At 45.6% G+C, this 14259-nt stretch overlaps 1 protein-coding gene across 1 annotated transcript; it reads right to left on the bottom strand.

The window, feature by feature from the left end:
• Nucleotides 1-4855: 4855 nt before the first annotated feature.
• On the bottom strand, nucleotides 4856-13474 carry LOC117702269 (stearoyl-CoA desaturase 2-like). The gene is made up of 4 exons (XM_034493500.2): nucleotides 13316-13474; nucleotides 11633-11838; nucleotides 10044-10276; nucleotides 4856-8744 (listed from the first exon to the last, which is right to left on the bottom strand). The coding sequence occupies exons 1-4, from the start codon at nucleotides 13325-13327 to the stop codon at nucleotides 8545-8547; spliced, it is 651 nt and encodes a 216-aa protein (XP_034349391.2). The 5' UTR covers nucleotides 13328-13474; the 3' UTR covers nucleotides 4856-8544.
• Between the last annotated feature and the right edge of the window lie 785 nt (nucleotides 13475-14259).

Here is a 14259-nt window from a genome sequence, read left to right as displayed (position 1 = left end):
GAAAAAGAAAAAAGAAAAAAAAAATCGTAAGAATACAGTCAGGCGTGGTTCTGGGCCTGCCATGCCTTTCACAATCAGTTTTCTCTCATTTTCTGTTCTTGTTCATGAAGTCTTTCGCAGCTTGACCCTGACTACTCATTGTTCCTGGTGGGAAACGGCCAAGATGCCAATGGACTCTTAGACGTCCCCAGCACCAAAATCACCATGAGTCAGCACAGTACACACTGCCCTTTTGTGAGCTCTCTGCTGTCTGGGCAGAGCAGGCTGAGCTGGATAGTGTGGGAGGAGTGGTCACCAGAGGAGGAGGGCTCTTTCTGCCTCTGGCAACCTCAGGGCAGAATCTCTGTCCCTTGGGGAGCTTATCATTGGGATTTATGGCGTGTGCTCAGAATTCATTGTACAAAACTCAGTGCTCTCTTTGTTGCATAGAACATTAAGTACGGGTCACCGAAGAGAATGCCACTGTGACATTTGACGCCGAGTACCACTGTTGAGGTGCGGGGAGACATTTGCAATGGAAGCTGCCCTTTCGAGACTTAGAACTTTACAGGAGGCCAGACTGTAGGAATTGCCAGCACTGTTATGTGGTCTGAAAGGTGGGTGTAAAACTTGGGTGTAGTAGTCACAGCAGGAGAGTGAGCTGGGTTGTTTGGTTCTCAGAACACAGTAAACTCATGCAGGGAGAAGGTGCCCGGATTCTGTGGCGCCTGACTGCAGTGCCACCACTCCTGTTGCTTCTAAATGAACTCAGCTATCACTCGGATCAGTCTGAGATGCTCCCATCCCTTGCTTCTGATGTGAGAGGAAGCATCCTCCAGCCTTTAACTTAGTGCCTGACCAGAGAAATGGTACTGGCGTTATCATCGCATTGTCCAGCCTCCGAGCTTGCCTTTCAGAAGGTGCTGCATTTGTGTTTGTCACAAGCCCTTTCATTTATAGAGAAGACAGTATTTGGATTTCCCCAACCTCTGTAATTTGATGAGGCAAGATTATCATCTCACAGGCTACATTATAGCAGCTGCTTTTGATCACATGCTTAGGTTTTTTTTTTTTTTTTTTTTTTTTTTTTTTTTTTTTTTTTTTGAAGTCCAGAAACTACATTACTGTTGAATTGGAGTACAGAAGGCAGAGTGTCCTTTGATTGATTTCACCAGTGCTTTCTTGGTACATTTGCAATCCAATCTCAACCTCTATTAGGACTAAAAACAATACAACACAAAGTGATCTTCTCGTTTAATGTTTATTAGACATGATCCATAAACCACAAAATCGCACTTTAAAAATGTATGGTTACTAAACCAGGGCATTGTGGTGCACACCTTTAGTCCCAACACTCAGGAGGCAGAGGCCTGTAGATCTCTCTCTCTCTGAGTTTGAGACCAGACTCTTTCTACAGAGAGAGTTCCAGGACAGACAGGGCTACACAGAGAAACCCTATTATGAAAAACTAAAAATTAAAAAAAAAAAAAGTATCAGCTATCATGGCTTGTATATGCTTGGCTCAGGGAGTGGCACTATTTGAAGGTGTAGCCTTGTTGGTATAGGTGTGTCACTGTGGGCGTGAGATTTAAGACCCTCATCCTAGCTACCTGGAAGTCAGTATTCTGCTAGCAGCCTTCAGATGAAGATATAGAACTCTCGGCTACCATGCCTACCTGGATGCTGCCATGTTCCTGCTTTGATGATAATGGACTGGACCTCTGAACCTGTAAGCCAGCCCCACTTAAATGTCCTTTATAAGAGTTGTCTTGGTCATGGTGTCTGTTCAAGGCAGTAAAGCTCTAACTAAGACAGCTATCTTAGTGTATTTGCTCAGTTGTGCAACCATCACTACAATATAACTTTTGGAAATGTTCAGTATTTGCCATAAAAGAGGGCTCATTACTTTCCATTCTTCTCTGGTCCCTGGTAACTCCCAATCTACTTTCTGACTCTAGATGTGCCTGTTTCAGACACTTCATATAAATAGACTCCTCTTGTGTCAGAGTTGGAAAAATGCTCTACCTTGTACTTTATTGTTATGGCTGAGAAATTCTGCATTGTATTCATACATTGTGTTTACACATCCTCTGATGGGCGTTAGGATTGTTTCTGCTTTTGCACTGTTATGTAATACAGGCATGGACATTCATGCACAAGTTTTTGTGTGGACACATCTTTCCACGTCCTTAGGGTAGATGCCTAGAAGTGGGCCAGTGGTCTGTCCTTGCATGTTGCTAACTATCTGAGAGATGGCCGATCTTCTTTCCAAAGGAGACATACAATCTCAGCTTTCCATCAGCAGTGAGTGTAACTATCTGGTAACTATCTGCTCACATCCTCAGCAACACTTACTTTTTACTTTTACTCTTTATTACAGCTGTTTTAGTGGAGATGAGGTATTTCAGTATGCTTGGTATAGGGTTGAGGGGCTGCTAATACCAAGTACCTTTCCATGTCCTTATTGCCCATCTGTGGTGGGTCTTCTGTTCATAAATGTCTACTCAAATAACTTATTTTGAGTACCAGATATTTCTTCTTGTTATCTATTTATTATTGTAGCTCCATTGTCTTTTTCTTGTTGGCCTGTAAAGGTTCCTTTGCTGTGGGTCTAGCTCAGTAGTACAGCTCTTGCTTCCCATGTGGGATTTGGCTCAATTCTGCTAACAGCACTTCTTCACAGATTCTCAGCACTAGGCTCTCAGGCATCCCCATCTGCCTTTTCAGTTTCCTGACATTATCTTTTGAAGGTCTAAAGACTCAATTTTGACGGAACCTAATTCATAATACTTGAAAATGTTTCTATTGTCATATCCAAGAAATTGCCCTGACCCATCCTATGTAACGGGAGGGAGGTGTACACCAGTGTCTTCTCCCCAGAGATTTTTAGCTTTACATAATATATTTGAGTTCATAGTTGTATGTGATATGATGTAGTGGGCCAAAATAGTAACAGTTACATGTGGATATTCACGTGTTTGACTCTACTGGAAGATTCTTGTTACCAGCCGAGCCATCTGGATGCTTGTTAAGTAGCAGTTCATTGTAATATACGGTCTGCTTTCTAACCCACTTGGCCTGGTTTATACACTTTTATTAATGGCCCTTTAAAGAAAGTTAGAAATAAATTTCATCCATCTTTGTGTGTGTGCATGTGTGTGTGGGGTTTTATTTTTTTTCCATTTGTCTATTCTTGGTCTCCTGAATTTACCTGTGAACGTTATGATCTATATATTCATCCACCTCAAGGAAATTTACTTGGTAAGGATTGCCTTGAATTGGCGGGTCTGTTTGGGGGAAGCATTACCATCTTAATATTAAGGCTTCCAACCTAGAATGTTCTTTTTCCTTATTTTCTTTCCTTCTGTTTTCCTTCAACAGTACTTGATACTTTTGAGACAGGGTTTCACTATGTGCCTTGGCTGACCTGGCACTATGTAGATCAAGCTGGCCTCATAGAGATCCACTCTGTTATCCCCATTAACCCTGGGATCAGAGGTGTGACCACCCAACCCCCTTCTCCAAGCAGAACCCTGGGGCACTTCTTGAGCATGACACCTATTGCTTTTGCTTTTTTTGTGTGGCAACCCAGTTCCAGGTTGTTGTTAAATTATTCATTGCTAGTTTATGGAGGTAAATCTGCCTATTTCTGGCAGTACATCAACAGCCTCCAATAGTTACATGTGTGGCTTGATTTTATTTCTTCCCCTTTTCCCGCCCCGTTAGACATCTCGGAGGGCATTCCTGGTTTTTCTGTGGAGGAGAAAACTGGTGGCCATTGGGCATTAGGTAATTCACTCTTTATACTTGTCTCTATCAGAATCTTTTAACTGTTTCTTTTCTTTTATGATATGGTTTAATTTTGCTAGGACCTTAACCTTCTTTTAGCCTCTCCTACAGAACAACAAATCCCAACAGAAATTATTGCTATCTTCTGGGGATGTTTACCCTTGAACAAGGAGAAGCAATCATTGGCCTGGCTCTTAAGGACTGGCAAAGAGTCAACATACAGTCCCTGACTGGGGTATTCAGAATTACCAAGTCCTATAGAGTTTGCTAGGGAACACACCTTCACTGACTCAGGGTCTCCTTCATGCTAGACTGGGCCTCCAGGCTGTCCCTTTTACTTCTTTAAATTTGAGGCAATCTCACTAGGTTGCCCAGCAGGCCTTGAATTTTGAGGTCCTCCTTCCTCACCTTCTCAAGTAGCTAGAATTACAGGCCTGCACCATGGCCTTGCTAGAGTCCTTTAGAATGGATGTCTTAGGTGAAAACAGACTCAGGAATTGAGGTGAACTGGGGGCAAGCCACCCTGTGTACACTGACTGGGAGCTTGGTCCTCCACATAGCCTCGGAGGACACAGAAGAGGCTAAGGAGAAAATAAAATGAGGGAAAATGAGCCTCTCCTTTCCCATCTTGTGATTATGAAACCCTCCCTGGGTGGCTTATTTTTTTAGGGCATCAGCACTTTCAGAGTCTACCTGTTCCCTAAAGACAGGACCTTCCTGAGATGAACGAGAATGAGCAGGCCTGTCCAAGCCAAGGTACCAACTGATGATGTTTCTGATCAAATGTCAACTGACTACTAGTTTTCCTGTTCCCAGAAATGAACTTCAATAACCCCAAAGAAAGGCAGGGAAGGTTACTGGGGTATGACTCAAAACCTCATGGCTCCTAAATTCTTTCTCTTGTAATTTTCAAAACAGGGTTTTTCTGTGTAGCTCTGGCTGTCCTGAAACTCACTCTGTAGACTAACCTGGTCTCAAACTCCAAGAGATCTGCCTGCCTCTGCCTCCCTATTGCTGGGATTTAAGTTGCATGCCACCACCACCCAGTTCCTGGGAGACTGTATCATAGCCAAACCAGTATGAGACATTTTGCAGTCAGATCCATTTCGTTTTATTATGAACAAACACAATCTCAGATGAGTAGAAATTCTTTCAGAGTTGGTATTAATGAAAATTATTAGATTACAAATAACTACTGTTGCACATAATAAAGGAAAAATCCCACCCAAGGAAGGAAATGGAGTCCTGCATGTTTTCATAGCAGTGAGTATACATTATCTAACGCATCCATTCAACCTCTGAGAAGAATGATGTGGATTAACAATGTCATCTGGGACATAGGCACATGTCAAGTCCATGGTGGACAGTTACTATAAAAATGTGCAGGACTTAAATACTCCTCTGCTGAGGATCCCCAAATGCTTTATAAAGAGCACGTCCTCATGCTCACACCTACCCATGGAGGTAGGTCAGGAATATTATTATCCCAGTTTCACAGAATACTGAGTCACATTATTGTTAGGCAACATGCCCAGTGCTACGGTTTGAGTCTGTCCCATAAGTCATGGGTTGGAAACTTAATCCCCGATGCAACAGTGTTGACAGCTGGGTCCGGTAAGAGCTGATTAGGCGGGGAAGGCTCTTCCCTCATTAACATCCTTTATCCAAGGACTGAACTCATTATTGTCAGAGTGGGACTGTTACAAAAAACTGAGAGTTGGTAGGCGGCCCTGGCCTTCACCACCAGTGTTACACGGCCACCGTTTTCTTAACTTCCTTACTCACCTATTTCAACTAAAGAAGACACTCAGAACACTAGCAAACCCGGAAGAAAAGCTTTCACTTTAAATGCTACAACCAGCCTTTAAATCTTAAAACAAATAACAAAAACCTACAAATCGCGCACGTTCAAATTTACTTCCCCCATCCACCAGCTATGGGCACTTCATCAAAACAGCCCTAAGAAAAGTTCCCCAAATGAAGACTCCCCCCCAGAGGCAATACTGCAATCAATGTCCAGCTAACCCTCCAGCCAGGCCTTTTGGACCCTGCCACATTTGCAGGCTCTCCGGTTTTAAGGGATCCACGGAGGGAGCATAGGCTCATGAACAACACTGGTTAGAAAAGAGGTAAGGCACCCAAGTCAAATTTTAGCGTGTCCACGAGGCAAGGACTGTTAGAAAACTCACTCAATCAGATCTTAGTCTCTTATTAACATGTCACTTGGTTTGAGCTTTAAAATCTTGATAGTAGTGTTTCTTAGTGAGCTGGTACAACCTTACCGACAGGTGTTATTTAACGGGGTCCTCAGCCATGGCATGATTCAGATCCACGGGGCAGGCTGAGAGCTGCTTTTATTGTTCACATTTGATTTAAGTGGGCACCGGATAACCAGTGGAACTAAAATCACTCAAAAGGCATTTCCAAGAAATAGGGCCACAGGTCAGCAAATATGATCTCCCAAGAATTCTATTTCAGTGAACAGCTGAAGGATAAGGCTACTTTCAAGTGGGCACACAGAGGCTCTAAAGCCTCTCTAGTCAACTAACACGGGAAGGCTGTTCCCTCCAACTGCGGCATTTGGTATGCTGCACAGCCGATCTTAATACAGCCAGGCTATTGCATTGCTGCACAAAACCTTTTATGCAAAGTCCATGGCATCTCAGATCTCCTACCCTAGCCAAAGCTTTCAAACTGAGGCACTTAAGAACACAACCTTGATTGGTGTGCTTTCCACTTAGCCAACACGGTCTCCCTTCTATAAGCACCACAGCATCACCCAGGAGGACGGATTAGCCTGAGAAGCTTTGCTGAGTGCAGGCAGCATAGAGCATGCTCTGCCCTAACTCACAGGAAGCATGTCTTGCGCCAACCAGACCATTTATTTCGGAATGACTGAGGAGACAAAGAGCCTCTCTGAGCCAGGGATGTTTCTAGAAAGTTGGCCAAACTTTTTCTTTAAAGTTTAAAGAGTGTCAGAAGCCTGGGAGGAATAGAAGCGGAGAATCTGAAACCCACCAGAAAGGGATAGCCTTCTCTACCTACTACAGATAGAGGTTGCCTCTCTGCATGAGAAAGCTGCTGGGACCCCACGTCTTTACTGCCTGTAAATATCCAGGATGTTTCTGCCTAGAGGGAGACTAAATGTCAAAGAGGAAAAAAGAAGAAAAAAGAAATACCAAAAGCCAAAACAAACAAACAAAAAACCCCCAAAACAAAACAAAAAAAAAAACCCACCCCACCCCCCCCAAAAAAATGGGAAGGAGAGAGGCAGATGTGGCAAGGCTAAGAGATTTCAGCCGTGCCTCCCAGAGTCCTACCTAGTCACAGAGCTAGTGAGGCATGAGTCCACACTGCAGGGGAACGCCTTACCACAAACAGCAGTGGGGCTGAAGAAGGGAGCTAAAACCCTAACCTGCTCCCCTAGAGCACCCCAAAGCCCTGAAGTCCCTCGGCAAGGTGCCCCCAGAAGCTTTGAAGCTGCCTACAGCTACTTCCAACTTCCCTGTCTGCGGCCCACAGTGGGAGGAAGAAGGCATTCGTCATCTTTTTCAGAGGGAAGCACTCGTTGAGTGTTTATAGGATCCAGGACAGACTTTATGTTTTTCGGTTTTAACTGTGACTCAAGCTCAACTCTTAAAATCCTTCCACTGTTGGACGTATGGAAGTGCCACAGTTATCCTTAATTTATGGAGCAACCAGCATCTTAAGAGGTGGAAGAATAGCAATTAAAAGGATCTGGGGTGCAGCTCACAGGACACACTCATCCCATGAGCGACTGCCCTCACGGATTCCAAACACGCCTCACTCGAGGGCCCCTTGCTCTGCACGTCCTGCTAATGGTTGTTTTTTTATTTAGACAGGGTCTCACTATCTAGCCCCTGGCTGGCTTTGAACTCAGAGATCCACCTGCCTCTGCCTCTTAAGGGCCTGTGATTTAAGGCGCATGCCGCCACGCCTGGCCCCAGGTCTTTGTTACTAAAGGAAAAGAAAATCTTTATTTTAGTAAAGACCACTTTTCCTACAAATTATTTCAGTTTACTATTATTCTTTTAAATCTTTAGCCTAAACTACACTGAGATTTGATGTGTTACCGTATTTTAGGTGTCACGAAGTTTCATAGTTGTCACCTACTCAGAATTAGGAGAGGAGGCACGCTGTGTCCAAAGGCTCCCGCACCTCTGCCAGACAGAGCTGAGCCTGCTCACAAGAGACCCCCCCTCTCCCACAGCGTTGATGAATCACAGCCTGCATGTTGACTTTGACCCCTTAAGATTTACCTGCTCTACAAGCTCTCTGCCAAATAAAACTATTTTTTTTTTTCCAGTCCGTCTGGCAAAGCCTGGGCTAAAAATAACAGGAGAAATCTCTCAAGATTTTTCTTGTATCTCTAACTCAGAGCAGCTTAAGAAGAGTTGGGGGTGAGGTGTGAACCTTTACTGTAGACCCTTGAAAAGTTGGTATATTCTGGAAGGCGAACACTGCCCTACGGCTGAGTGGCTGCTGGCTTGGGGGAGGCAGTGAGAAACGAGGTCATCGGGGACAAAGCAAAGAAGAAAAAAAAAAAAAACAATGGGAAAAGAAAACAGAAGGGAGATCAGCTTAGCATGGAGAGGAAGAGCTGTTGACTTCCAGTATCTGTCCGTTTTACAATACTGTACCAGAATGGGTTAACGTCATCATTTTAGCATCTGGGTAGCAATACTCAGTAGTTAATTAACAGAACAGTAAGCCTCTGCCAAGCTGGCTTCTGGAACGAACTGGAAGACCCCACACTCAGCCGCTCTTGCAACTTCCGTCTCCAGTTCTCTTAATCCTGGCTAAGACAGCAGCCTTAGAAACTTTCTTCCGGTCGTAAGCCAGGCCCAGGGCAGCCATGCAGTCGATGAAGAAGGTGGTGAAGTTGATGTGCCAGCGGTACTCACTGGCAGAGTAGTCGTAGGGGAAGGCATGGTGGTAGTTGTGGAAGCCCTCGCCTGCAACAGAAGCAAGGAGAGCAGTCAGGGCGCTCAGTGATTGCTGCTTCCTCCTCTGCACACACCTCTTACCCAGTGGGCTCCTCAGACTTTGGGGACTCAGGACTGCAGGTGAGTGAATGGCTGACCCATGTTTCATTTACTCTGAACAAGCAGACACCACCAAAGGCATTGCAGTTCCGTTTATACGCTGGGATCTACCCATCTTGTCCAAGTGATTCCATTTCTAAGAGGGTCTTAGCACTGTAGAGTATAGGGAATTTATTCCAAATATAAGTTAAAGAACATGAGCACTAGTGGGTCTCTGACATAAGTTAAGTCATAAAGAAAATATTTTTAAATTTATTTTTAATATTTGTATGAGTTTACCCACGCGCACATGTATGTCGTAGCATGCAGGAGTCGGTTTTCTCCTTCTACTATGTGGGTCTCAGGGACCAAACTCAGGCTGGCCAGGTTTGGCTGCTAAGTGCCTTTACCTGCTGAACCTTCATATATATCTCCAAAGTGGCTAAGTTCATTGAGTGTTCTACCAAGATATATAAGCACTAATCTGAACAGTGTCGTTAGATGACCAATAGTTCTTATTGGAAAAAAAAAAAAAAAAAAAAAAAAAGCCACAGGTTTGCATAGGGAAACTATAACAAGGTATTTGTTGAACTCTGTTCTCAGAAGGAACAGGAACATGTGGTTAGAGGTGGCAGATGTTTATGCATCCTGACAACTGGGACTGGATTTATAGCTTGGATCCCACAATCCTAAGATCACGTGATCTGGCAGGATTCCCTGAGCAATTTTGTGGGAAGGGGAACTCTAGCACGAAACAGGAGAAATAAGAAAGACAAAGGACAAGTGGGCAGAGGGTGGCAGGGTGAGAAGGTGTGTGTGCTGATGGCTGCCATACAAGTGTCACTCATAGATAAGCCTCGCCCAAGTACTATAGAGATAAAAATGCTATCCTTGTACATACTTGAAATGAACTGCACTGAATTAGAACTTTATCTTTTATACAGCATGGTTAAATAAAAACATGAGGTTTATACTCATGGAGATGACACTACTTTTCTATTTATGACCCCCTGCCCTGAGTGAGACCTTCCAGAAATGGAAGAACTCAAGAGGGCCCATTAAAGGTACATTTTCACCCTTTCCAGAGAAGTTAGGGCCTCTCAAAAGGATTCCCCCCAAAAAATTACCACAGTGGGAAATATCAAAGATTGGAGCATTGTAATTCCTCCCGGCCCCTGGCCATGTATCTCCAGTGGCGAGCCACCAGATGTGGTCCTGCTGGGGACTCACCCACAGCTCCCATGGAAACCAGGATGTTCTCCCGAGAGCTAATGTTCTTGTCGTAGGGGCGGTACCCGTAGAGGTGGGCAGCGCTGTTCACCAGCCAGGTGGCGTTGAGCACCACAGCGTACCGCAGGAAGGTGCTAACGCACAAGCTGTTTACAAAGGTTTCCCCCCAGCAGTACCAGGGCACCAGCGTGGGCAGGATGAAGCACATCAGTAGGAGACCCGGCTTGTAGTACCTGCAATGACACATTTTAGAGTTCCTGGAGAGAGAATTCTCACACTCCCATGGATGGTCCACTCCCTGCAGGCAGGGCTGATTTTCCCCCAGTCCCATGAGCAGAAGGAACCAGCCCCAAAACTGTGGTGGAACATTTGAGAGCAAATACTGTTAACTCACTGTTTAGATGGGGTGATGAGGATGCAACAGATGACTCGATTATCCCCGTTGCTTCCTGGGCTGCCTTAGTCTGTCTGTCTGTCTGTCTTTCTAAAGATTTATTTATTTTGTATGTGAGTACACTGTTGCAGTGGGATCCCATTACAGATGGTCGTGAGCCACTGTGTGGTTGGTGGGAATTAAACTCAGGACCTCTGGAAGAGCAGACAGACTCTTAACCGCTGAGCCATCTCTCCAGCCCCTGCCTTTGTGTTTCTCTCATGACCACCGGAATCTTCACTTAGCATGTGGCCATGCCTCCATTTCCTGCTACCAGCATTCCTAGCTCTGCTCCCCTACCCCCAAACTGTACCCCCAAACTATAAGCCTCTGACCAGACAGCAACATCCTCAGGTACACAGATCACAGATACTTCCAAGGGAACTGACTCCCTGTGCTCTTCAGTAACCACCATCTTCCCCTCACAGCGTAGGAAGTCCCCTGAATCTAACTCCTTGTTTTCTCGGCTTAAGTCTTTCCTACCACCTAACTTGTGCCCTTCCCAAGAGTGGACAACACTCCTGCCTCAGGCTGCTAGAGAACCCTTTAGTAACTCGGTTGCTAACTTAACTACTTAAGTCTGCGTGGAGGAGTCCGTAGGAAGGATACGGGCAATATGTCTTCATGGCTTGTTCTCTCTCACACCTGGGACTTCAAGCAGAGGGCTGCATTCCCGAACATTTAGCTCACCACACTGCCTGCACAGCCTCTCTCTGGAACACTCGTGACGTCTCCATGCAGCTGTGGCTTCAACGCCACTTCCTCCTAAGCCTGTTCCCTGTTCTTTGTATCTGTCTAGTTTAGACAAATCCTGACTTGCATGGCGACTCTCAGGCTACCTGACTTATCACCCTGACTGCAGTAGGCCACTTAGTCCTTCTAGATAAGCTCTCTATATAACATCCAGGTCTGGCTTCCCCCACCTAGGACAATGGACAGGGGTTTTGTTGTTTTGCAGTTCATTGGTTCTAATAAGATAATGCACACAGAGAAAAATCAGTTTATCTCTGTGGCCTATGGGATGTTAAAATACATTTTAAAATTGACCTGAACATGTAGACACAGTAAGTCATGGCTTTTACTTTATAATGCCTAATAAAAACCTCAGACAATGTGAATGCACACTCCCAGGGGTCCATCCCCAGTTCCAACGCACCTCCTCTGGAACATCACCAGCTTCTCAGCTTTTAGGTCAGACATGTCCAGTTTTCCACCCTTCTCTTTGACAGCTGGGTGTTTGCGCACAAGCAGCCAACCCACGTGAGAGAAGAAAAAGCCCCGGCGGGAATTGTGAGGGTCAGCGTGTGTTTCTGAGAACTTGTGGTGGGCGCGGTGATCTCGGGCCCATTCATACACATCATTCTGGAAGCACAGGAAAAAGGAACCCATATTGAGAAGAGATGCTCTCCAAGGAGAATGCAAGAGCCTAGACGTCTGCAAGGGGCTGAGACTCTCAACCCAACTCACAAAAACCCTCAGATCAGGACTCTAGCTCAAGAATACACACAGGGTTGAGGTGAGGGGCTATCCTGTGCTTCACAGTTGCCTTAGAGGTACATATAGACAAATCACTTTAAAGACCCAGAGCAGAGGAACAGCACAGTCACTTCCTGAGGTTACAGGAAAGCAAGTGTGGGTAAGTCACAGTCCTCACATCTCATTAGCAAGATAGTGAATCTTTTTAAAGTTGAGTTTATGTGTGTGGGTACAGGTGCATACGTGTCATGACCCACGTGTAGTCACAGGACAACTTTTAGGACTCAGTTCTCCCCTTCCACAGTGCAAGATCAAACTTGTCAGTCTTGCACAGAAAGCACCTTTACCCAATGAGCCATTTTGATGACCCACATAAGCAGCTCCATAACCACTGACTGTGGGCCAGGGTGCACATGGTGTGCCTTGTCCTATTGCTCAGAGTTAGGTACAAGGCAAGTGGCCTGGCTTCTAGGGTGCTCCTCTGTAGAAACAGGAGAAACTTATCCTAACACCTTCACCAAGTGGCCGCCCTTTCTGCCCAGTATCGAGGCCACCATGTAGCCCCTGAACATGGGCACGTCTCCAAAGGACCTCTGGGCCTGTCTGTGTCCTGGCTTACCTCAAGAATACACCACTGTCTCTTCCTCTACTACTCCTCTGTACCCCAAGAACACTAGGCATCTTTTAAAGGCAAAGTTGCTATGCCAGAGATGGCTAGGCAAATCTGGTGAGCATCTCAAATCTTGACAAGGCAGGGGGGACTAATTTGGTTTCTTAGTTTCCTCTTGCTGCAAATTAAACCCACCAGTGGCTAGCTACCCTGTGTCCTTAAAGCTAAGGAGGTGAGGATCCTCTATCAGGTCTCCATCTTTGCTCTGATGTAAGCTTGTTCTTTGAAAATTCTTCCCACCTCAGCCTTACACCAGCCAATCTCTAGGTGTTTCCTCATCTGTAGAGGGGTAATAACAACGGTATCTACTTCCATTAAAAGAGCCCCAGGGTCTATGATATCCGTGGGTCTGTCCCACTGTGAGAGTCTGAGACAGCTACCTTAAAATGAATTGTTGCCCACTTAACAGGGTCAATGCCCAGCTCTTGTGTCCTTTATATTAAAGACCCACAGTGGCCATGCTGTGTGACACCGCTGGGGCCCTGAAATGGAAACTGACCAGAGCCCAGCACACGGGGACTCCTTCTTATTTCCCTTCACAAGTGACTCTATTGTATATAGACTTCAGGACTTGAGTCTGCGCTCTGGGGGACCACACGGTACTAGAAAGAATAATGGCTGTCCTAGTAAATTATCCAGATCCCTGACTGCCCACCACTGGGTGAAGACAAGGCAGCAGCGGCAGCTTCTTACCTGGAACGCCATGGTGTTGGCAATGATGAGGAACAGCCTCAGGGGCAGCCGTGCCTTGTAAGTTCTGTGGCTCCACAGGCGATGAGCCCCGGCCGTTATGCCCAGGGCGCTGATTATGTAGTACAAATAAGCTGTAGAACCAGAAAGTTAGGTGTCACCAACAGGCCAGATCCGTAAGGGAAGTATGCCAAAGACAGTTTTCTGGCACTAGTCAACTTTTCAGTCAGCCTTTGGGTAAAGGCCTGGTTTTCCCTGCAGCTCTGGGATGCATTAATCTGTGAAACCTCATACATTTTACCACTTGGTACCAGTGGTCATCATGAGTCTGGGTATCCCTGGGTTTCATCCCAGGGCCGATCTTCTTGACCTCTAGCATCCCTCTAAAGACTTCTGGTCAGGAAACTGCATTTCCTCAACCTAGAACCCATACCAAGGGTAATTCTGAAGCACCAGCCAGAACAGCTTAGGCAAAGGCTAACTGGAAGAGGCAAGCAGTGACATACTCAATAGCTGACTATGCACAAGACTTTTAGCAGAGATGCAAAAAGCATTTCAACACTGTAGCAGTATAAAGGAAGTCAGATTTGCATAGTGGCACAAATATCACCAAGGACACTAATATTCTCATATTCTCCACACACCTTGAACAAGGTGAGTTCTATTGGTACCAAGCACTTCTATTGAATACACAGATTCTGGAAAGGTCGTTTGTCTACTGCTGGAAGGTGGGTTTTCCACTGCCATCACTTGTTTCAGTTCTACTATCCAGCCCCTAAGATCTGCGTGCCCGTTCCAGTGTCTTTTTCTCCGGCATGGTGTCTTCCAGACTCCACCCTGAATGTTAGACGCTCAAAGCTGGCAGATGAACCTGCTTCACTGTCCCTGAAGCGGGAAAGCTCAGGAAGTGCCAGTCCTGATATCTCATGGGAAGGAGAGTGGTACAC

This window comes from Arvicanthis niloticus, unplaced genomic scaffold (assembly GCF_011762505.2).
Source record: "Arvicanthis niloticus isolate mArvNil1 unplaced genomic scaffold, mArvNil1.pat.X pat_scaffold_635_arrow_ctg1, whole genome shotgun sequence".
In the NCBI taxonomy this organism is placed as follows: Eukaryota; Metazoa; Chordata; class Mammalia; order Rodentia; family Muridae; genus Arvicanthis; species Arvicanthis niloticus.
Note: the sequence above shows the minus strand (reverse complement) of the source record. Positions and strands in the feature narration are given on the sequence as shown.

Bases quoted from the DNA above. Each gene is read 5' to 3' on its own strand.
- LOC117702269 (XM_034493500.2), bottom strand. The intron at 10,277-11,632 runs GTGCGTTGGAAC...GTGTCATTGCAG, and splicing joins CTGGTGATGTTCCAGAGGAG to GTACTACAAGCCGGGTCTCC. The intron at 8,745-10,043 runs GTGAGTCCCCAG...CTTCTGTTGCAG, and splicing joins GGTTTCCATGGGAGCTGTGG to GCGAGGGCTTCCACAACTAC.